At 44.5% G+C, this 25,183-nt stretch overlaps 1 protein-coding gene across 10 annotated transcripts in view; it reads right to left on the bottom strand.

Moving 5' to 3' along the window:
* Osbpl10 (oxysterol binding protein like 10) overlaps positions 1 to 25,183 on the bottom strand; it is a 293,428-nt gene that overhangs the window by 200,492 nt on the left and 67,753 nt on the right. For all 10 annotated transcript variants that reach the window (XM_074074053.1, XM_020181728.2, XM_074074057.1 and 7 more), the window contains 2 exons: positions 11,209 to 11,384; positions 8,620 to 8,699 (listed from right to left, as the gene is read on the bottom strand). In XM_074074053.1, the coding sequence (XP_073930154.1) occupies positions 8,620 to 8,699; positions 11,209 to 11,384 (256 nt within the window). The remainder of the gene's footprint in view (positions 1 to 8,619; positions 8,700 to 11,208; positions 11,385 to 25,183) is intronic.

Consider the following 25,183-nt stretch of genomic DNA (forward strand, 5'->3'; position numbering starts at 1 on the left):
AGCGAAATCGGGTAATGGTTTTGAGCAGAATCAACCTGTCTGTCTTCATTATTTGGTGGGGATGAGGCAAGGCCAGGATGTTGAACTGGTGGCCCCTCAAGTCCCTTGTGCTCCAGTGTTTCAGAGTCCACAGGGGGCACTGGCCAAGCCCTGGCAGTCAGGTGCTTCTGCTGTGCTGTCCACATGCAGACAGTCAGGAAAACAGCAGTCTCCTTGTCAGAAGCCTAGGATGCTGGGAGGGAGTGAGACAGTAGCCGCACATCCCTCCTCCTCATTTTGCTGTGCACTGAACACAAACTACACTCCATACCCCTGCTTCCCCCCTGCACCCCAACAGACAAACCATTAATTCCCGAAAGCAGCCCACACCCTCTAGATCTCCCTAGATCACCCTCTAGATCTCCCTAGATAGTCTGTGAATGCCCCAAGGCAGCCCAACTGATCCTCAGCTGGGCCTCTCAACCCACCCACTCCTGCGCACTTAACCATGCAGGCAGGCAGGGACAGCCACGGAGTAACCATACACAGCCCTGGGGACAGAAGCCATTCACAGCATAGGCTCTCCTGGGTCAGAGTAGATGTGGGGCCCAACCTGCACCTGTCATTTGCCAGGCCAGTCCATCAATTCAACTGAACACCCTGATCACTGGGGTTACCAGACATCACGGCAGAAGTCAGGGAAGTACCTTAGGGGCTCTATCACTGGTGTCCATTGTCACTGGGAGGTTGGATAAGCATGGCAGATCCACAGGACTATAAGAGAGAGGACAAGAGTATGGCCTACTCTCCATCCTGTTCAGACTCTGGTCACCACAGAAAGACTGGGCTCTAGGACCACAAAGCCTCACATGAATTAATATACAGCCACCATTCTACAGGAATGGGAAAAAAAAGAAAAAGTAAAAACTTGTGATTTGGACAGCTTTTGGAATGAATATTTATACATAAATTCCCCAAAACTCAGCAGCTTTCACTGCTCATTCAAGACCTCCTAAGACTTATAATGTATTTTAAATTCTATATTAGACAATTATATTCCTCCATGACCAAATTCACCTACGACTTTCTCCTAAAAATTTCATTTAAATTTAGAATTGCTTAGCAATGACAATGAGTCCTAACACAACCAATCTGATCTGACTACAGTGTTTCAAATTACACAGAAGAACATTCCCAGGGACTTACTGTCATCCTAGGTGTGGCCATCACTGTTTGCTCTCAGTGAGCAAAAAGCCAAGAATGGGAAACAGACAGACAGCCAGGACGGAGTCAGGCCTGTGAGGCCAGAGAAAGGATTTCAATATACAATGAATACAGGAAACTACTTCAGACTTCTCAATTATCCACATTTCCATAAGTTATCCATAAATGGGGAAAAAATGCTGTGCTTTTTTTTTATCACTTCCCATTTGAATGTAGTCAAAAGCAGACCCAGGAATGAGGGTTGAGAAATGACCAAGAAGGAAGAGTAAGTCATTCACTGGAAGATAAAACAGTGGAGGGCTGGGGTGTAGCTCAGTTGTAGGGCCTTGCCTAGCATGGGGAAGGCCCTGGGTTCCATCCCTAGGACCGTAAGAAACAAACAAAACCAAAAACAAACAAAACCCACAGTTTTTAAACACAGGCATTTTAAAAATAAAACAAACACAGAGAAGAGACCTGTGGCCAAAGCCTAGTCTTGCAGTCCATCCTCATGGAAACGTAAGCTACTCATCAAAATAAATGTGATCCTGGATATGCATATGTGCAGAAAAAAAGACTGAAGGACAGACCTCCAAACGGAGCCAGGCGTCCTCTGTCTTCACCAGACAGAAGAGCGGGGAGCACGTCTAGAAGGAGGTAACATCAAGTGGCTGAAGCCTATACTTTCCTATCTTCTGGCTATGTTCTGCTATGTACAGACATTAGTAACCATTCTTTAATGCTATTTCTATTATGGAAAAAAGGCCTTCACAAGCTGTCAGTAGTGAGTTCACAAAAAAAGAGTACGCTCACAGTAGAGACAGTAGGGGAGGCCAGTCAGAAAGCAGCAGCAGGGTCAAAAAGATGAGTAAACCCTGAACAGCATCAAGACTTCAGAGTGTTGCATGCCTGCTCACTATGACCTAGCAGGTTGAGAATCTCTGCTTTCAGAGGAAGTGATAATTGGCACACGTCACACACTGATCCTCAGGGCCAAGAGGTCAAGGAGAAGGCACAATAGCCTAGTTAGCATCAGGGAAGATTCAAATGACACACTTCAGTCGAGTCACCCCAAGTGAACCCACCTTCCATGTCCACAAGAAGAACTCAAAATATTGAAAGCATAGGAAATAAAAAGGCCCCAGGCAGAGCTTGTTGGCATACACCTGTAATCTCAGCACTCAGCAGACTGAGAGTTCAAGGTCAGCCTGGGCTACATACGGAGACCCTGTCTCAAAAACATGGCTCAGAAGTCAAGCCAATGAAACTAAAATCTTGAAAATCCAAGTGTCTTCTGAATGTTCTGTAATTGCTTGGTTTGTGTCTTCTTTGGCACACTTTTCACGCAGGTCAAAAGTCACCTTAAAATAGCATTGTTTTCATAAATTTCTCTAACTCCCCTCCCTCAGATATTGACTCTTGTGAATTTTGAATGACCCCTGAGTTCTTTGATGTGACCATTAGAGAATAATGGGGCCTCTCTGAAAACAGACACATAACCACAAATGGATTAAAAAGCAAACTTGTTTTTCTTGAGGGCTTTGAATCTGGATTTAAAGCAGCAGCGACCTTACTGCAAACCAGCAGGTGCTCCTGAGCCCCAGCCCTGAGGGGCGCCCCACATCAGCACTGCTTTCCCCACTCTGCTCTGCGTAAGCCACGTGACAACCCAGTGAGCCAGCCCTCACCACCACTTCAAAGACAGAGGATCAAAGGAATAAATATGCTCAACACATAACTTCTAGACGTTTTCTCAGCTGAAGCCCACAATCCTCCTTCTAAGTACAATGTTGTGAACCAGAATGTGGACATGTTCAGAAGATGCTGTTCAGTCAAAATTCATGGGAACCTAACCACAACACCCACTGTGTATTATATGAGCTCACAACCCCTCCCCCAAAACTACTGCAAAAGACCAAGGTTACTTTCAAATAATAGCACAAAAGAAAATTTTGAAATTGGATCAATTTAAAAGACTAGAGAAGGGTCTCTTACATTACAGATGTCACTTGTCCTATTACACAGCTGCCCCTCCACAACATAAAAAGATGTGGGGTTCACGGGCAGAGGAGATCTGAATCTTTCTAAACTTCTACCAAGAAACTAGGATGGGAGGGGCCGCTGATCAGGACTGCTTGCCCAGCTCAGTCACTTATCAGCTATGTGACTTTGAGCCCAACATTTAAGTTTAGCTGGCTTGTCTTGTAATTCATAAAAATGGAGGTATAATCACCTACTTTACAGGACCACAGTGAAGAGAAATATAGTCATGGATGCAGCTTCCACAAATACAAGGTATTACCAATCACTACTCCAGCCAGCAGGCCAGTTCCTGCCCCATCCTCAGTACTTCCCAAGTCCCCATAACACTGCTATCCCTGTCCTAGGAGTCTCCTGACACCACCCACTCAACAACAGTAACAAGTCTCCCTCACTCCTGCACTGAACACTTTGCATGTCACACACAAGTATGTTCTCCTGGGGATGGTCCCCAGGGCTCTCTCAAATGATTCCCAGCCATATGGTGCCCTAGGCTGCTTTACTGTTTACACTGCAATCACAGACACCATGTTGTGTTTTGTTGTTTGTGTGTTCAGAGAACGTTAGTTTTCTGTTCTTCCTAGTGGACTAATTCCATACCCTGACAAGTCCATCTCAACAATAGAAGCCACAGGACGAACTCAAGTGACATCGAAGAAAGGGGGATTCTTAACTGGTCAGCGTTACTGTCCATCCAGAAAGAGAAACCATCCTAAAGGGAACCCCACTACCCATCGAGGGAAGCACATCGCAGCCCTAACTGGCATCTGTGAGGCAAGAGCAAGAAGCCAGGGATCCAAGTTCAAGTCTTTATGGTCAGAATCTGAAATGTTCTCAGAAGGCTGACGTGTTAAAAGACCTGGTTGCCAGCTGATGGGCTTTTGGGAAATGACTGGGTCATAAGTGACTGGATACTGATGGATTAATCTATTGATGGATTCTTAATTTGATGACATTATTGGGAGATAATGGAAACACGGAGGTGGGGCCAGGTGTCACTTTTCTCTCCCTCTCTCTCTGCTCCCAGCTGCCCTAAGGAGAGCAACTTTGCGCCACCATGACCTCCCACCTTAGTGTTTGGCCTCACTGAAAGCCCACAGCAATGAGGCAATAAACCATGGACTGAAACCCATGAAACTGTGAGCCAAAATAAACCTTTCTCTTTTAAGTTGTTCTTCTCAGGTATTCTGTCACAGTGACAGAAGACTGACTAACACAATTCTCAGCTCCACAGCTTCCTGGTTGGAATGTCCTCATGTATAAGCCACAGAAAGCTGGACCAGACAGCCAGAACTCTACATTGCAGAGGTCAATACATCTTTTTAAAGTCTGGGAAGTGACACAGGATCATCTACTTGTGATTTTTGCAAAAAAAGAGATTAAAAAGAAATGGTACTGCAAGCCCACTGAAAATGTAATAGACAGAACTATTGATATACACAATCATGTGGATGAAATTCAAAAGGATTTTTGTAAGCGAAACAAATCTGACATCAAAAGCTGTGCAACTGCATCTATAGAACATGCTAGAAAAAGCAAAACTACAGCCAGAAAACTGATCCGTCATTCCAGTTGCTGAGAGGGTTTGACCATAGTGGGTACTGAAGGAAAAATGAGGGATGGTAGAATTGTGATTACAGTGGTGGTAACATGACTGACTATATCTATCAAAATTCACTGAATTTTACTCTTAAGAGAGTGAATTTTATGATGTGAAAATTATACTTCAATAAACCTGAATGTTTTAAAAGCAACTGATCAATCAATACTCTCCCATCTTCTACGATAAAAAGGAATACTATTTTAACCCTCCAAAAGCAAAGAAATAGAATTTCTGGGGGAAAAAAAGAGTAGTCATCTATATTAAGTGACCGTGTCTTGAGGAACAATTTCCTCCTTGCTTTTCTCACTTCACCTTGGGACAGGGAAACCGGTCAGGGAGTGACTAGGGGAAGCCAGGGTTTTAGAACAACTGGTTTGGACATTTTTGAAACTTTCATCAGCTCTGGAGTCTGTGGTTCTGGTTACCCTGCAGTTCTCACTGAAGTGAGATGGAATAACAGCAGCGCCTCACCTGCCTAATAGCTGTTCCAGGGAACCCTTGATTTTACATGAGAAGTCTTTAAAAGGTGAAATTCCAAGCAGTTGTAGGAAAGGTATTCTCTGCAGATCCCGGGAGGGGTCTGACTGCCGACAGAGAACGAGGAAGAAATGCAGTGAAGAGAAGGCTTAGCATATATTTCTAATAACCCCGGTATTAACTGAGTACCGACCTGCAGTTCACTGGATGTCTTTTTCTACTCTAAGCTCAACTTCATTTTCGCTACTAACTTCTGCCAAGCAGCCCCGGACCTCATAACACTTCTGCAGAATAGCAAGGTCTGCTCACAATGTAGAACTAACTTCCTATTGCCCTTGCAATCAGGCCAGCTGGCTTCCACTTCTGAGAGTAAGAACCCCACAAGCCAAAACTTCCAAATTACTATTTATTTAGGTCTATTGTTAATAGATTCACCAGTACTCCAAACTAACCAAAGACTATATCAGGAAATCAAGTTCTCCTTGGAAGAATCTCCATTCTTCCTTCCCTGCCATTAGATGCCTTCACTCTTCTCTCTAGAGATTCATCAAAACACTGAAGCACTCACAGTCGGCTCCCCTACCTCAGTTCCCACTCCCAAAACAAATTCCAGATGAATCGGTATTTTAAAAACAATTAAGCCATAAGCTTACCGCAAGAGAGAGAAGCCCTTACTAAGCATGATGCAAAACCAAATGCCCAAAAATGAAAATGTTCATAAGCTTGACCATAAAAAATTGAATGTTCCTCTTAGCAAAAAAAAAAAAATCAAATTACAAATGACCTACGAGGAGAAAGTAACTGTGGAAGAAATGACAAAGAAAACTCAGTGTCCTTCACAAACAGGGAGCTACTGCAAATCAAGCAGGGAAAAACTCCAATAGAAAAGCAAGTGCGGGACACCGCAGCCGTGCTCGCCCAGTGCACACAATGCACTGAGCTCGAACCCTTCCATGCTCAAGGCCCTGGGTTCCACCCTCAACACCGAAAACAAAACAAAAAATACAAATGGCCAACAAACAAGCCCCAGGCATGATTTCAGAAATGAAAGTGAAAATAATGGGGTATCCTATTTTTTTATCTGTGATATCAAAAACTTAATAATATCCAAGGTTAATAAGAGTAGGAAAGGAACTCTTACATGTAGAATTAATGGGAATACAAATTAGGGCAACTTTCTTCAGAAGATAATTTACCAATGTAGAGGAAAATTCAGAGAGCAATTTAACATATGATCTGGCAATTTCACTGATATAAATTCATTCTAAAAGATAAAGAGTGAATAACACATTGCATCTGTGTATAAAAGCAGCATAACAAAATGCATTGAAAACTGCTGAATAATGGGGAGCCAGGAAGGACAGGGAAAGACAGTAATAGAGAGTGTTAATCCAATTAAGGTATAATACGTTCATGTGTGAACACGGTGAAATACCTTTGAACAATTAATATATCACTCAAAAAATGAGGGACAGGAATATAAAACAGGTCTGATTTAAGGGCAGGTAGTAGTGGGAGAGGCGGGGATGAAGGGAAAAGGTGAAGGAGGACAAATATGGCTGAAGTACTTTATACACTTGTATCAAAATAGAATGTTTCAAGAAGTGGGAGGAGGAATGAAGGGAGTGAACCTAACCGAGGTACATCATAAGCACACAGAGAAATGTCACAATGAAAGCCCCTGTACAATTGATATATACTAATAAAAATGTTTTCAAATAAATCAATTCTAAAGATTTTTTCCTAGAGGTAAAAAATATTTATGTTAACAAAAATGTATATAGAAGAACAACCAAAAAGCAAGACCTGTAAGTGTCCATCAGTAGCAGATGTCAATAAAGCACTAACATCAATTCCTTGGAGCACCACCCAGCCATCCTAACCAGAGTAACACAGACCCATGTGTCTAATATAGAAAGCTCTCCAACTATATAAATAAATGAAAACAAGTGGGAACAGTACATATCATATTATCCCATGCATGTGAAGTACACACAGATACAGGTCCACACAGATACACACACAAATACATACTGACATGTGCTTAAATTTACCTGACTGGCAACAAAAGAACAATTAAGTGCAAATATCTCTAATGAGTATGTTTGTCAATAGGTAGGGATAGGTCCTTTTTATCCTCTTGTTTCATAAAAAGTAAAAAAGATAAATGTATAAAAAAGATAAAATGTATAAAAGGGGGGAAACAAACTGCCTTGTCTAGATATATATAAAATACTAACGAAATGTCCAGAACTACTATAATTCCTAGAAAATAATCAAGGTGGGGGGGGGGGGGAAGCTTTAGAAGAAGGGCCCTATAATTCCTGAAAATTCAACTCAGGAAAAACCAAGAGGACCAATCATAGGTAAGTGCAACTGTCCAAAGCAAGTCAAGGAAATGGAGATATTAAAAAAAAAAAAAAAAAGACAAAGAAGAAGGAGAACTAGGGTGCAGCTTAAGTGGTAGAACACCTGCCTAGCAAGTACAAGGCCCTAAATTCAATCCCCTGCACTAAAAAAAAAAAAAAAAAAAAAAAAAAAAAGTCACACTGAAGAAATCATGTGAGGTTGTGTCTGGAGGGGCCCTGAACAAGGAAGCAGGCAGGTGATAGTATGGGGGTCATATGATGTGTGAAGTGCAGAATATAGCAAAAAGAAGAAGCTGGGTACAATAACTAAGCCTGAACTAATGCTATAAAAAGAGGCCCCTTTGAACACTGGTTTTAACAAGTATTTCTTGCTCTGGGTAAATGCATTTTGCAAGATTTGCTGCATTTTAGTGAATGGACATCCTCCCGATAGTCCATGAAAATGCCCACCTCCTTTCCCCTGCTGTCTGACACAAGATCTCCCAAGATCCTGGGGCAAAACAAATCATACTTGGATGCCAAATAATGGAGAACATTTTACACACTCAGCATGCAGAAGCTTCTTGTAGAGTACGTGATCAATTTCAAGTCTCAGTGTTGTTTAAGGACCAGCAATAAGTACTCTCCACGAGCTGTAAATCTGACTGCTCTACCTCCACATGAAGCCATGAAGCCATCCACTCACACCTCTCGACAGGCCCACTAGCAGTGGCCTGAACTGACCACAGGCAGCAGTGGAGTGGCTCGGCAGAGCTGCCACATGGGTTCTGCAGGCCTCTACAGGCCACCTGGGAGAATATCCCATTCTGTTGGCCAGTGTTTGAATTTAGATGCACCAGGACAAGCATGGATTCTGCCACAGTAGCTTACTTCAAAAATAACAAGAAAAATATCTTCCCCAAGAAACAGGTGACTAAGAGGCCTCCTTCCTTCCCCGTGGTCACTTACCTTCGAATTCGTTTCCATGTGGTGTTTAGCACAAGCTCGAAGCTGTGTCACCCAAAACTGCTTCTCTTTTGCATCAGCAGCTAAAATAGAGAACAGAGAGAAAGAAAGGCTTGCAGAGATTGCTCCAAAACACATCCAACTCATGTCTACACCCACCTGAGGGGGTGGGGACCTGGGGAGTGCACAGCAGAGGAAGGAAAGGAGAAGTAAATACAGATCACAGTGTTCTGAAGTGGTCCGAACCAAGAACCAAATTACATTGACTCTCCACAGAAAACTCCCTGTTGACCCACATTAAACATGTATGTGGGAAACGTCTAAGAATAATTTTGCCATTTTTTTCAACCTCTGAAACAGTCATTTCTACTTCTTTAAAAAGGTAGTGCAGAAGGAAACACAAGCTCGTTTATAAATGGCTCTACCTGGTGTGGCTAATATGAGGATCAAAGCACGGTTCTTGAGGGCCTTTTGTTACCCAGAGTTGTGCTGTGCTGTGAGCATTTACAAAATAAGCACTCAGCTGAATTAACACAATATTATGTGTTCTCAAGGATTGTGATGACTGGACAGAACAAGACACCAGATGCTCCCTTTAATAGCCTCAAAAATTTCCCCCAAAGTGACATTAGGGCACACAAGTCAATTGTGTGATCATATTCATCCATCTACACCTCATCTATCAAACTATATACAAATATATATGTAATTATTCTGAATTTCATAGACAGTGTTAATAAAATCCAAATTATCAACTTAACTGCATAAATACTGTCATGATATTAGCTGCATAAGTATTGACTATGCAAAAGACCAAATAATTCCTGCGGAAATTACACTTGCTTACAACGATAGGCCAAAGTGTCATTTGTCAATAAAACCCAACTTCAGCTTAAACTGTCAGGTGAAGAGTTGGAACATTACACCAAAATCCAGAGTTCTAAAATCTAATTCGCTTCAAAAGCTAAAGTTCTTTGGCTCAGTGCCATTTTTCAATTCCAAAACAATCTGTTTGTCAGGAGGCCTGTTGCATAGACACGATAAACACAGCGGAAGACCAGGGAGATCAGTGTCTGTAAACTGTTCAGAGGCTTAGCATCAAAAACAGTCCTGAAGCTGCCCATTAAGATCCAGTTCCACCATGTGCAGGGGAGATGTGAAGTAAGAAAACAGACTGCCAACCACAAACATGCAAAACGCTATCCTGCCTCTCTTGTATTGGTAAGTTTAGCTAAATTTAACACTTGTAACTATTTCATACAGCTAATAAAACACAGATGCTTGCTATTAAAACTGCCTTTATAAAAACAACTGGGAGTTTCACAATCCACAGAATATTAACAACTCAAAAGTAAAACAAGAGAACTCAGAAGTCAAATTAGTTGGGCATTTTCTTTTGTATGGGTTTTGTCATTTTATAAGCCACAAAGCGGAGGAGGGGTGTGCCATTAAATTCTTCACCTGCTGTTGTTTCCACCCTGACAATTTATGAAGGCATAAACAGCAAAGCGAAGCCAAGGACCACATACACCGAGCCAGACAACCGCACGCTGCACGTCCCTCGAAAGAAAACATGAATCTGCACGCTTCCGAAAAACCAAGCAACTTCCCTCTTCAGCTACGGGCATTTTTATTTCATAGGATTTTGGATTGCTTTATAGATTCTTAAACAGGATTTATATAGAGATAATAAAGAAACATTATTCCATGTCTGGGGTGGTAAAGTTTATCAGCTGGACAAGTGAAAACTGAACTGACGGCAGGCCCGCGGCCTGGCTCAGGACGGGTGAGATGGACGGGGCCGCCTTGTGGTATTAGGGCAAGAAAAATGTCCTCCAAGAAGCCAGACTTAGCAACCATCCCCACACCTAAAACATCCAAAGCCTGCCTCAGGCCTCGATAACTACCGCGGGCTGCAGGCGCGTGCTGTGGGTGTGCGTGAGCGCGCATTCGGATTTTTGTCTGTCTTGTTATTTGTCAGAAGAAGGCTGACAGAAGAATCGAGCAGTGCAGCCCTTACAGGATCCTGGAAGCGTGGCCTGGCAATCAAACCACAGTGTGACAATGCAGTCTGGCATTTCTGTGCGACGGATGTGCCCTGAGCTCCCTCCAAGTCGGCCTCATTTCCGAGGGCGCCACAAATGTCATTTTTCAGGGGACAGAAAGAGAAGGCAGAAAGTGTGCAAGGGGACATTCATGCCAGCTGGCTTCTGAGCATACTCCATGACCATGACAGACTAAGACTTAGAGAAAGGGCCCTTTGCTAAGAGAAGGTTCTAGAGAAACTCTGAGGAAAGACATTATGATCCTGCAGGGACCTGTTCTGCCCTCACAGCATGGCCCCCACACAATGAGGTCAGAGAGAACATACACTGGGCAAACCAAAGTCCTCAGGGCTCGGCCACCTGAGCAACCGCTCCCCTTCGCTGCCCTGAATTACTCAGTAATCAGGACAAGCAATTTCCAAGTCACCCCAGGATGAGAAGGGCGGTGACCTTGCACCACCACCAGTCGCAGGTGATTTGAAACGCCAGCCAGGAGCCCCGCACCTGTGACGGGACGCGGCTCCCGGGAAGGCCTCAGAGCACGTACCTCTCAGCTTGTACACCTCTCCGCTGGCGGCGTACACCACCAACATGTGAGGAGCTTCGTCACTCAGGGACACGATGGCTCCGGACAAAGAAAGGGCTCCTCGTGGCTTCTGGTGTTTGCTCTGCTCGTTCACAAAATACTGCAGGATGCCCGTCTCAAAATCCAGCACAAAGTACCTGCACAGAGAAACCACAGCACATCACTTCTCCCTCCCAAAGCACAAAAGCAAGTCTTCAGACCGCCCAGCTGGAGCCCAGAGTTCCTCCACCGCCCCACAAAAGCCACCTGAGTAGGGGGGCGCTGGATGCTGAAATCAGAATGAGCCTTGTCCCAGGCCTCTGCCTGCAAAGGCTGGGGCCATTCAGGGCTGGCAGCAGGCCCACTGCGGCACCAGCTCAAACCTCAGAATGGCAGGACAGCAGGAGAAGACTGGACAGCCCCTCAGCGCTCTCCTGACCTCATGGGAATGGCCTCCAAGGGCGGGGGTCTCACAGCAGGGAAGGGAAGGAAGCAGCAAAGCTGGGCCTCCCATTTCCTGTCAGCAGCCCCTGGTGCCATGTGTGGTGCTTCTGCAGCCATCTAGATACCCAGCAGGCCCTTCTGTGCAGCCTTTTTACACACAGGGGCAAGAACACCCAAAGCCAAAGAAGGGGAAGTGCCAAATGACTGCCTGAGTCATACTGGTCTCTGTGACCAAGTATCTACCTTATTCCCTCAACTATCACCTAGGAAGTGATCAAGACAACTTTCTCACCTTCATCAGGATGAAAATGTCTTCACTGATACTCACATTCTTCTGGTAGCCTGGAGAACCGGCATAACCCATCCCCACCCTTCCCCCAACTTTCCCATCTGCTCACTCCCTCTCCCACCCTGGCCTTTTCTCTCTTCCCTCCTGTTCACCAAGCTGACTCCTACCACCGAGGGCCTTTGTACATGATGTCCCTTTGACAGAGCAATTACTCAAAGTGCAGTCCACAATTCCGGTGACACACACAAATTGATGCTAGTCCACAGCAGTCCTTTTTTCTCTTTTGTTTGTCTTTTTAAAAGGATCTTTTTTTTTTTTCCTGTGGCACGGGGGTTTGAACTCAGGGCCTCAAGATTTGCTAGTCAGGTGTGCTACCGGTTGGGTCACTCCACCAACCACAATATTTCTTGTGTTTGACTTTGTTTCAACATCCAGCTGCATGGTGAGCTAGACATGTCCCGCCGAACGGTTCCCATTCTTCAAGCACACTAGTCCAGCAGAGGTCAATGCAGCTGGGAGGAGTAGGTCCTTCCCCAGGGGCCCAGCATGCCCTCCCCACCTAGAACATGCTGCTTCCTGAGCAAATCAAATATTCCTCTTCACAGCACCAAGACTCTCCTTCCAAGCCCCGGCCTCAGGGAAGCCCACAAGCGTGGCACCAACCAAGAGTCTACATCCTCCACTCTGTAAAGGCTGAAGTGCTCCTCCCACCCCCACACGGCCAACACTTCACTGCTTCTGAGTCACCGTTGATGAAAGAACTGAAGGAAGAAAACCTTCTGAAGCCCAAAGTTCTCTATCCACACACCAAGGCACCCAGAGGTCACAGGTGAGGTCACAGAGGCAAAGCATTTTGTGTGCTGAGGGCCACATGGCAAGCCTCAGCACGGGCCAGACACCACCCACACTGCCAGCCTGGGTCTCCCCACTGGATGACACCACTCTCTCTCGATGGCCTGTCTTTGTAAAGGATTTCAGTAGGTGCTGTGATAAAAAGTGAACGTCACGGGCTGCCGGTGTAAATCGGTAGTAGAGCACAGGTCTCTCATGTACGAGACCCTGGGTTCCACCCCCAGCACCAAACAAAAACAGAACAGGGAAAGAAGGCAGCGATGTCCGGTGAGTCCAAGGTCTCACACTCCATTACTAAGTAACTGTAGTAATTTAAGAAAGAAACAAAATAGCTTTCCTTTTCTTTTTCCACTGATATTTATTGCTTTTTTAAATGACTACCAAGTTGTTAGGGCACAAATATGTATAAAGTTGTTTGGAGTTAACCACTTTATAAATGAATATGTTACATATTTCGTTAAACTAGGAGGCACCGCCAATCAAGAAATTTTCCAGTCAGGCACACACCTGTAATTCTGACTACTTGAGAGGCAGAGATCAGGATGATCATGGTTCACAGCCAGCCCAGGCAAAAAGTTAGTGAGACCCCACCATAACGAATAAGCTGGGCATGGTGGTTCACCCTATAATCCCAGCTACATGGAAGGTCTATGTAGAGGAATCACTGTCCAAGGCCAGTCCCAGTAAAAGCGTGAAACCCTACCTGAAAAATAACTAAAGAAAAAAAGGACTGGGGGTGTGTGGCTTAAATGGTACAGCACCTGTCTAGCAAGCACAAGGCCCTGAGTTCAAACCCTAATACTGCAAAAATTTTAAAAAAAACTTAAAAAGCAATTTTCTAAAACCCCCACCTAATTTACTCTGGAAACAACCTACCAAACAGACATTGTCCCTATTTTACAGGTGCCCTGAAATATGAAGAGACTTGAAATTCAGGCCCAGATCACCAGCATCTGGCCTGCAGAAGCAGTTACAACCCCCTTTGACTACCCTCAGTCTTCCCTGCGTCTTTGGTCTTTCTCCAATCTCCTCATGGGCTTTACTCTTCCTACCCCAACACAGCTAATAACGCTACAAGTCCCTCTACCTGGTGACCAAAGGCCTGCTCACATCCCTCCAGGGCATGGAGCAGTCCCTCACACACACGCATGCCCAGGCCTTGTCCTCCAGAGCGCCTAACACTCCACCAACCTTACACTTTTAATTATTTGTAAGATTCCAGGTGGCCTCATCTATTTTGCTCCTTGTCTCTTTCACGGCATGACAGGCACTGCTGGTTCCCTTGAGCAGTGGATAAACACAACATGCAAACGCATCATGCCCAGCACTGCTGAAGCCCAGCAGCCTCACCGTCACCAGGCAGCCGGCAGGAAAGGCAAATTCCTGGGCCCCCACACCTGCTCTGTCAGAACCGGCATCCAGGTGATTCTGCTGCAGGAAAGTTCGAGATGCACTGGCCTAAGCCACCATCCCACATCCCTTCCTCCTCTTGCAGCGGATGCGGCTAGAATGTTTCCCAGTTGTCCACTGTCCCTGCAGCAGAAGTCTGGCTTACTGAGCTCTGACCAACAGGACAAGAGGCCAAGTAACTCTCTCACAGCCTCAAATGCACTCACACTAGAATGGAGGCACCTACAGAGCGGCAAGAGCGAAGGGCCCTGCGTCACCATTGTCAGAGCTGCAAGAATGACGGGGGACCTTTCTACAGACCACTGCCCTCCAGGCCTGCTAGAGCGCCAGCCTGACACTTTTGATATGGACTGCCCTGTCCTTCTACAGGAAATTCACCGCTCCCCATCATCACGGGCAGAACCCCAACTCCTTCGAGAGCTGCCAGGGTGATTTCTGGACTGCCATCAGTCTCACTAAGTGCTGGCTTGTCTCCAGAGCAGAGGGAAATGAGTCAAGCTGGCCTGTATTTAATGTCATTGTGATTAGCTGCACAGTCAGGGCACTGAAAATAATCCTGACGGGGTGGGAAAGAGACTGGCTGGAACTCTGGTACTCTGTCCCCCATCTGGGGACAAGGTCGCGGTTGCGGCATTCCTCCTAATGAGAGTGGGGCAAATAGGAAAGAAAGGGGATACCTATTAAGGAGAGATGAAAACAAGTCACCCTGGGCTCCCTGGCCATCTCCACGTGGCCTGTCATTGACTGGCAAGAAGTGATGGCTGCCCACCTCCCCGGGCATCCTGTTAAACGAGTCACTGTGTATTTCAGAGGACATCTTTCCAGAAGCCCGCACAAAGAAATGAATTGAATGCCAGCTTTTTTCAGTAAGGATGGCAGAAAAACCAATTAATGTCACATTATGCAGGATCGGGGGACACATTAGTGATTTTTCACATTACCTACCTTAATTCTAACCTATCTCAGATGGAAAAGAAACCTGTTTCTTACTACTTCCTAAAACAGTGTAAATGCAAATGCACAAGCCTGAATCATTTGTACAAAGAATAAAGAAGGTCATCAATAATTTACTCCTTTTATAAGTGTATTAAAATCTGTATCATAATTGACAAGCAGCAATGGAATCTATCTGAGTACAGATTCCAGCACGCTAAGCAGTGTGTTCTTTCAGCATGGCCTTTGAAGAGTCACATCCAGGTGAGAGCTGTCCATTCAGCATTGAAAAGGCTATTCCTGTTGGTCACATCCCCTGGGAGGAAAGGAATTAAATTTGGTTTCCTGCTGGGCTGTGGCTCTGTCAGGAACTGCTTTTTGGAGCCTGTAGCTATATCTAAAAGTGACAGCTTGTATTGTAAATAGGAGAGCTAACCATATTTCTGGATTAAGCTTTATTAAGCCACGTGAAATTGCTAGATAAAATCCTAAAACATTCTCAAAGGTCTTCCCTTGTAGAGAAATGAGTAAGATAAACCCCACCTGTAAGGTCTGTTATACACATTTGTAATTAGTTTCTTTGAACCATAGTGGTATTCAACCTGACTGCTTGTGTAGGTGAACTAAACTGGGCACAGGGAACATTTTCTTCAATATGTCAATTAAAAAGAATGTGCTGGGGGAGGCAAGGGAGAATGAGGGGAGGAGTTAAACCACCCCACCAGGAATGCCCCCTTAATTCTATCAAGCCAGCCTCTGGGAGGCATTCCCGCTCAATTCCCAGCCTCGCAGGTAAGGCGTGGGGCGACCCTTCCGAGAAAAGCTGAGGACGAGCCACTGAAGCTAATATTCTTAGCTGTCAAAGAAACGTAAGTGCACACACGTGTACACTCACACTTGCATCCCTACCCACACACACCTCACATGCACCTGTGCTCATACATGCCCACACACGCATACTCACATATATACACACAAGTACTCATCCACGTTCACACTTACATAGTCACAAACTAGCACACACCCACAAATGAACACACACATTCACTCGCACATGCCCTCACTCACTCACTCTCACACAGTGCTTTCCCTACCCCCTGTCCCAGGTTGGCAGCTCTCAAGGGTCACTTATCTACACCTTTTCCCCCACTTCTTCATCCGCCTGATGAAGTAGGCAGTTTCATTAAGGATCTAAGCTTGAGGATTGGAATGTTGACACAGACATGCACTCTGCTTTTAGAAGTGTACAGGGAGCTCACCCGCAGCCACCCACCAAACCCAGCATCAAGGTGAACACAGCCACGGGTCAGAGGCTCACCCACGTGGGCAGGCAGAGGACACAGAGAGTTATAGAGTGAATGGCAGGAAAGCCCTCCTGGGATAAGGACCTCTGCTGGATAGGGTGATCGTCACAAAAAGTCAAATCACTTCACTTAAATTTAAAAGCAAAAATTAAAACAAGAGTACAGGGCCCGGAAGGGGAAGTATGGACCATCTTCTTGGTGTCTGAGCAGAACGCTTTCCTACCAGTATTACCATTCAAACCAAGAGGGTCTCCAGATTCCTTAGTCCTCGTGACAGAGGACCAGGCCACTCACCTGCACACCAGAGGCCAGGCCCAGAGCCACTGAGGTCCCTGCCCACCTGCCCAGCATCCCTTCCCCACCCCCGCCACCTCCCAACCGTGAACAGTTCCAAAGACCACGTTCTTCCTGGCTCAAGGTGGTTGTCCCTGATTCATCTGCCTCACTGTGCCCAGGCACGCATCTCCGAGAAACAGCTGCACCAAACTGCTGGACTACCTGACCAGGACCTGTGCTCTGACCACAGGTAATAGGCAGCTACCTCCTGTTTGACTCTTCCAGAATCCCAGTCCACATCCGCACCAACACACCCAAGACACCAAAACCTTTCTTTTTATTTTGCAGCACTTGGGTTTGAACTCAGGACCTCAAGCTTGCTAGGCAGGCACTCTTACTACTTGAGCCACTCCACCAGACTCCAAGACAGCAGAGACAGAGCCCTCCTCTTGTGTCCCCTTCTCAGAGTCCCCCTGAAGGGCCCCCAGAACTGGGAAATGCTTGCTTTTCAGCAGCTTTCCAATTCCCTTCTGCCCACGAAAACACTTACACCACCACTTCTGCAATCAAGAAGCACCACATTTCCAAACTTCCCAATCTACTATAGCAGAACCTTGGTATCCGCGGTGTACGGTTCCACGGAGACTATGGTGAGAAACACGGAGCATCTCAGGATGCAGAGTTCAGTGCTGCAGCAGATGCTCGATTCCTTTTTCCCCGTGACGCTGCCCAACTTCTGCTGAAGACGTGAGCCTTTCAACAGATCTCAATTCTCACTTCATCACTTCAATTAAGCACATTACCTTTACCTTGCTCTTTGGAAGGCAGATTGTTACAAAATGAAGGGCAGGTCACATGACTTCAACACAACTGATGACACAGGACTGAGAGCTCATCCACTGAGCTACAGAATGAGCACATGGGAATTTTTAATTATTTTAGTTTTGAAATTTCTTTTGATTCTTTAAATTTTATTATTTTTGATGGCATTTTGTCAAAACCACATGTAACAAATTCACAAATGAGGTAAGCTTACTGTATTTACAGAAAACAAAACCAGGAAAATGGCAACGTAGAATGCATTCACTAGTAGGGACCAAATCAGCGTTGTGCCTTTCTGTTTACCATGAGTCCTCAAAATCAGTATCATCGCTGGGTAAAGGATGTTTGTCTGTCTCCAGGGACCGACATATCACAGTGCTCCAAAAAAACAACCTCTCTGGGGCTACAGTCCCTCCTGAGGTGCCTACATGTCCTCAGAGGGACGTGCCATGCCTGGGTCACCATGGGAAAGGAAGCAAATCTGTCACCCCAAAGCATGCCTGAACCCAGAGGCTAGACACAGAAGAGTTCACACTCAAAACCCTGAGAGCTTTTGGCTCGAGGGAAAAGGATAAATCTCCCAGATTCTCTCTCTTCTGGAAAGGAAGACGCTGGGTCCTACAGCCAAAACCTTCCAACAGGTTCCAAGGCACACCACCTGCAGGCAATCTTGACCCCAGCCAAGCCTGAAAGTCTGCAGCCTCTGTACTCTTGGAATCTGTTTCAACGACTAGAGAAATGTGGTAGCTTTCTTACGTCTCTCAGCTTCCCACTATTCATCCATGGCCAGAGATTCCACCTCTGCCCACCATCCCAAACCACAGACAGCTTCCAATACCCCACAGAAGATTCGACACTGTCAGAGAGCCCTGTGCCTCAGCACCAAGCTGGGGACAAATATATCCTACTACATAAGAACTATACTAGGACATGATCCATTTTTACACATTTTCAGATATGTCAAGCAATGAGTTCAACCTCACATGTACCAGGAAAAACTTAACATTACGTGCTGTCTACAACATAACCATTACGCTGATCTGCAGACATCTTAGAGACCTGGCATGAAGTGCCTGCATAACAGGATCACCTTCTAGCATAAGCAGCTGCTCACCTGAGTGGCAGAGCCCCAGGCTGGGCTGAACGTGCAGAGGCTGCTGCTTGGGAACCACGTGATGAAGCCCCAGCCTAAGTCAAAGTGCACTTTCAACATGAGCTCTGACGCTCTGCACTTGGATCTGATCTACAGTCAGGTTCTACGTATGGCCTCAGCCTCTCTGAACAGCGTCTCTTGGGCTCCCAGGCCTGGGACTACACTCTAAAGCATCGAGATGTGTTTTAATGCTCACAAATCCCACTCTCATTCCTCCTATGGACAATGCTATGGTTCCTTGAGGTGGCCACTCCTGAGTCAAATCTCTGCTTTCTCGCCAAGCCTGATTACGCTCATCAAGCCAGTGAGAATGATTCTGGCGCTTGGTGAAGACAGGCAGCTGCTTCCAGCAAGCACACCCAAGGAGAGGGACATAGGAAGCTGTCCTGTGGAGTCCAGGATGGCAATCTGTCCCTGGTTTCAGCCTGTCTTACTGTCACCTGTAGGAGCACTCAGAATAAAGGAAAGAGGTGTGAGAGCAGTCAGAGCCCTCACTATGGCCTAAACCATCATTTTTAAATTTTGTCTGCCTCAGAATCTCCCAGAGGTCATTAAAACATGGCTCCCTGGTGTTGAGTGCAGCCTCAGACTTTCCAACTCAGGTGGTCAGGGTGAAGCATGGTATCTGAACCCCCAGCAAGGCCCAGTGCAGCTGAATCTGCTCGTGGGGGCACACTTCAGGAGCCATCTGTGGGAGAAATGTAAAAGTTGTCAAAATCAAAGAGGAGCTACGTTAAACAAACAAAAATGTCTTTTTTTTTTTTTAACTTAAATGGAGAAGAGGAAGATAAAACAGGTCCTGTCTGGGGGTAGGCATCTGGGAGGGGAAGGATATAGGAAAGGGTGTAGGAGTGTGAATATGGTTGAAAAATTGTGTACACATATATGAAAATGGAAAAATGAGACCTACTGGAGCTATGCCAGGAATGGGAGGGAAGGATAAAGGAGAATGAGGGAGGGGTGAATTCAACTACAATATATTTTAAGAACTTTTGTAAATTTCACAGTGTAACTCCAGTACAACAATAATTTTTAAAATGGAGTTGCTTATATCAGCCTTAATTTTAAAACTAAGTAAAACTGGCAGGTTATGCAAGAAGGGTTCTTACACAAATGCCTGATAATAACCATCCCAAAAGACCCTGCTAGAACCAAGGGCCTTCACAGAGGCCACCACGATCTCATGCAAAAACAGCACTTCTACCTGGACATCCACTCACAAATGCTCACCTGCCACTGTGGCTAAGGACTAGTGTTTCAAGCTATCTCAACAGAATCCTCCTTTTTGCTTTTGAAACTTCCCTTGCCTCAGCATCCCTGCACAGGCCCACAGCTTCCTACGGCACACTACTGCCACAGCAAGGCTCTCTAATTCCAAAGATGAATCTGTTCTTGGAGAAACACTCTCAGACTGCTTTTTGCTTTTTACTTAGGTTGACACACTGATATTCATTTTTGTGACCGTGGGCAAAAGCTGAAAGCTGGCTAACTGTCTTCTGCAAACCATTCTTCCATCTCTGTTGCCTTCATAGCAGATTATAAAACACGCACTACCAAACGCACACTCTACACTCCTAAACACAGTGAGCTGAGTCTGATCCTCATGCTCACGTTGCACTGTGTCAGCAGGGTTGTTTATTTATAACAAGGACAAGACTAAATTCAGATGAGAGCCTGTGCTAGCTGTTTTTTGGGGTTTTTTTTTGGGGGGGGAGGTTGGCAGAGACTCACACTCAGTTCTCAGTATAGTCAACTGTATAAAGGTTCTGCAATATGGATCAAGAATTCTAGGTACATTTATTTATACTTAAAGAGAAGAGAGTCCATATAAGCTCAACAATGTTTTGAACAAGGTAGCTCTAGTCCCTCAACTGAGTTGCATTCGCAAGAATTCACTCATTTATTTTTAAAAATCATTTACTGAGCACCTGCTATGTGCCAGGTATCATGCTAAATGGTAAAGATCCATGGGTGGGGGGGTGAAATGGTAAAGATCCTTGGGTGGGGGGGTGAAAAGGCTAGACGATGTTCACTAAGATAAAAGTCAAAGTCTAGTTGTGATGTGACATGGTGAAGCAAGTCACTTGGTAGAATGCAACTTGTAGGGAGATCCAACAGCAAAGGGCTGGGAGAAGGAAGGGTCCTGTGTGTAACAGCCCTGAGGATGCGACAGGGCAGAGGGAGGAAAAGCCAGTGTGCACAGGGCCAAGAGGAGGAGGAAGACGAGTGTAGTCAGACAAAAGCAGAGCCCGCAGGCCTGCCCCGCATGGTGGGATTTCCTCTTTATTCCAGCATCAAAAGGAGGCTGCTGGAGGGTGAGCAGGTGGTAGAAGAGACTAAGAGAAAAGCAGGGGTAGGAAGGACACAGACAGGTCACCTCAGAGCCAGTTTTCCAGTACCATGGACTGGGCGGGGGTGAAGGGGCGGGCAACAGTTCTCTCCCCTCAAATCAGATCTACACCTAGCCAAAATAGCCAGAAGCAACCACATCAGCATGGAAGAAGCAGACCAAAGCCAGGAAATTAATGAAAATTCATTCATTCATGAAAATAACTGAACTTTGATAGGAACAGGCAGAGGTTGTTGACAAAGAGTTCTCACAGGGCAGGGCAGGGCAGCCTGGAGAAGCAGAACTTCACTGCCTATGAGCAAGGGGGCTCCCATGGCTCAAGTGCCAACCCCAAAATGGGCTACAGAAACTCTAATCTTCCTAGTACAAAGCTGCTCAACTAACAAAATGACATCTAACACACACGCAGTGCACACACACAGCAATCCTACAGGCAAACACTGAAAATGTTAAAAACTCCTGCCTCAAAATCACTAATAATGCAAGAATGCCCACCTCTTCTGCTCAGTAGCCACAGTCAGTCCTCCACACCTATGGATTCAATCAACCATAGATCCACAGAATGTGGAAGGAAATTTTTGTACTGAACATCTTCAAACTTTTTCCCCTGTCATTATTCCTTTAACAATACAGTACATAGCATTTACACTGAATTAGTTATTGTAAGTAATCTAGAGATGATTTAAAGGAAGAGAGAGGGTCTTAGGGTTACAGCTCAGGTAGAGCACATGGCTGACACGCTGAGACACTGGGTTCAGCCTCCAGCACCAAACAAACAGATAAAAATGAAGGGTGCAGGAGAATGCACACGGGTGATAAGCAAATATTATGCTATTTTATTTTATTTTATTTTTGTTGGGGCTGGGGTTTGAATCAGGACTTCATGCTTGCAAAGCAGGAAGGCTACCATTTGAGCCAGCCTTCCAGCCCAATTATGCCATTTTATATTAAGGACTTGGACATTCATGAATTTTGGCACTTGTGAGGATTGGAAAACCAATTCCCCGGAGACTGAGGGATTACTGTATCTACATGTACAGTTTAAGACTGGTATAGCAATAAGAAATAAAAACTCTAAGTAAACTGTGAAGTCTGCAAATGCCTACCTAAGGCACAGAAGAGTCTACAGAAAATAATTACAATTTAAAGAACCTCAAGTGGGAGACTGTTTACTTTGGGGAGGGGGACGTGAGAAGGGGTAGAAGAGAAGATATTATATGATCGAATTTAATTATATTTGTGTGTGTGAGAGAGAGAGAGAAAACAGCATAACAGAACCAACTAAAACTGTTAAAAAAAAAAAAGGAGGGGGAGGAGGAAAAGAGGTTAAGAAAGAGTAATACAGACAAGGTGAATTTAATCACTGATCCAAGTACATTATATGCATGAATGTAAATACCACACTGAAACCCCTTTGTACAATTAACTTATGCTAATAAGAAATTTTAAAGGACCCTACTAATACAATTGATTCAAACTCCCCCCTTACTCCCCTGCAGTTCTGGAGTTTGAACTCAGGGCCTTGCACTCACTAGGTGGGTGCTCTATCACCTCCAGCCCTTTGATTCAACTATTTTTGAAACTGCAAGTTCTGTTCACCAGCAAGGTTAGAAAATGGAAAAAAAAAAAAAAAAAGCCACTGACCACAGCATTGTCCTCTCTTGTTCCACAGCACGTGCCCTGAAGACAGCCCCAGCTCTTGGCCCTTGACTGTGCCCACCGTGAAGAATTCTCACTCTGAGTTCTCTTACCCCACACCCTGGTCTCTCCCTATCCCAGACCCACAGTTCTCTAGGCTCTCCCCTACATCTTCCACTTCTCAGGCCCGCCCTCCAAAGAGAAACTACAGTGTAGGAGCCAGGCCACTGGAGGCAGGTGCAATAAACACCAATGAGTTTTGCCTTATTGTTGGATGTTCTATACTTCAGCCATTTTGCTGATTGTATTAATCTTAGGAGATTTTCAGTGACCTCTGTCGGATGTGACAGGAATTGACAAGGGTCACTTCCTCTAATTGCTTCTCGTCTCCTCTTGCCTCAATGCACAGCACGGGATGTGTGCAGGCACTTTTGTATTATTGTTATCTTGACTGAGAATGCATCTAAGTATTTTACCCTTCAGCGAGCTGTTTGTTTCAGAGATTTTTATTCTCCACTAAGATACATATTCATGCTTATATAATTGTTTTATTAACATATATTAATTGTATATATTAATGGGATTCAGTGCTATTTCCACACATGCATACAACCTTCTTTTATCACCCTCTTCCTTCACACATACATACACTTCCCAATCTCTACAAATCACTATTCTACAATCAGGCCAACTTTTTTTTAGCTTCTGCACATGAGAGAAAACATACAGCATTTGTCTTTTGTGTGTTTGGCTTAGAAATACCCATTTCTAATTTATAAGGACTATTCATTAAAAATAAGTGTTGACATCAAAAAGATTATTCACCACGACCAGGTAGGCTTCATCCCAGGGATGCAGGGGTGGTTCAACATACGAAAATCAATAAACGTAATAAACCACATTAACAGAAGCAAAGACAAAAACCACTTGATCATCTCAATAGATGCAGAAAAAGCCTTTGATAAGATCCAACATCATTTCATGAAAAAAGCTCTAAGAAAACTAGGAATAGAAGGAAAGTTCCTCAACATTATAAAAGCTATATATGACAAACCTACAGCCAGCATTATACTTAACGGAGAAAAATTAAAACCATTCCCTCTAAAATCAGGAACCAGACAAGGATGCCCACTATCTCCACTCCTATTCAACATAGTACTGGAATTCCTAGCCAGAGCAATTAGGCAAGAAGAAGGAATAAAAGGAATACAAATAGGTAAAGAAACTGTCAAAATATCCCTATTTGCAGACGACATGATCCTATACCTTAAAGACCCAAAAAACTCTACTCAGAAGCTTCTAGACATCATCAATAGCTATAGCAAGGTAGCAGGATATAAAATCAACATAGAAAAAATCATTAGCATTTCTATACACTAACAATGAGCAAACGGAAAAAGAATGTATGAAAACAATTCCATTTACAATAGCCTCCAAAAAAAATCAAATACCTAGATGTAAACCTAACAAAAGATGTGAAAGACCTCTACGAGGAAAACTATACACTTCTGAAGAAAGAGATTGAGGAAGACTATAGAAAGTGAAGAGATCTCCCATGCTCATGGATTGGTAGAATCAACATAGCAAAAATGTCGATACTCCCAAAAGTAATCTACATGTTTAATGCAATTCCCATCAAAATTCCAATGACATTCATTAAAGAGACTGAAAAATCTACTGTGAAATTTATATGGAAACACAAGAGGCCACGAATAGCCAAGGCAATACTCAGTCAAAAGAACAATGCAGGAGGTATCACAATACCTGACTTCAAACTATATTACAAAGCAATAACAATAAAAACAGCATGGTACTGGCACAAAAACAGACATGAAGACCAGTGGAACAGAATAGAGGATCCAGACATGAAGCCACACAACTATGAGCAACTTATCTTTGACAAAGGAACTAAAAATATACGATGGAGAAATAGCAGCCTCTTCAACAAAAACTGCTGGGAAAACTGGTTAGCAGTCTGCAAAAAACTGAAACTAGATCCAGGTATATCACCCTATACCAAGATTAACTCAAAATGGATCAAGGATCTTAATATCAGACCCCAAACTCTTAAGTTGATACAAGAAAGAGTAGGAAATACTCTGGAGTTAGTAGGTATAGGTAAGAACTTTCTCGATGAAACCCCAGCAGCACAGCAACTAAGAGATAGCATAGATAAATGGGACCTCATAAAACTAAAAAGCTTCTGTTCATCAAAAGAAATGGTCTCTAAACTGAAGAGAACACCCACAGAGTGGGAGAAAATATTTGCCAACTATACATCAGACAAAGGACTGATAACCAGAATATACAGGGAACTTAAAAAACTAAATTCTCCCAAAACTAATGAACCAATAAAGAAATGGGCAAGTGAACTAAACAGAACTTTCTCAAAAGAAGAAATTCAAATGGCCAGAAAACACATGAAAAAATGCTCACCATCTCTAGCAATAAAAGAAATGCAAATTAAAACCACACTAAGATTCCAC

Source organism: Castor canadensis, chromosome 5 (assembly GCF_047511655.1).
Source record: "Castor canadensis chromosome 5, mCasCan1.hap1v2, whole genome shotgun sequence".
In the NCBI taxonomy this organism is placed as follows: Eukaryota; Metazoa; Chordata; class Mammalia; order Rodentia; family Castoridae; genus Castor; species Castor canadensis.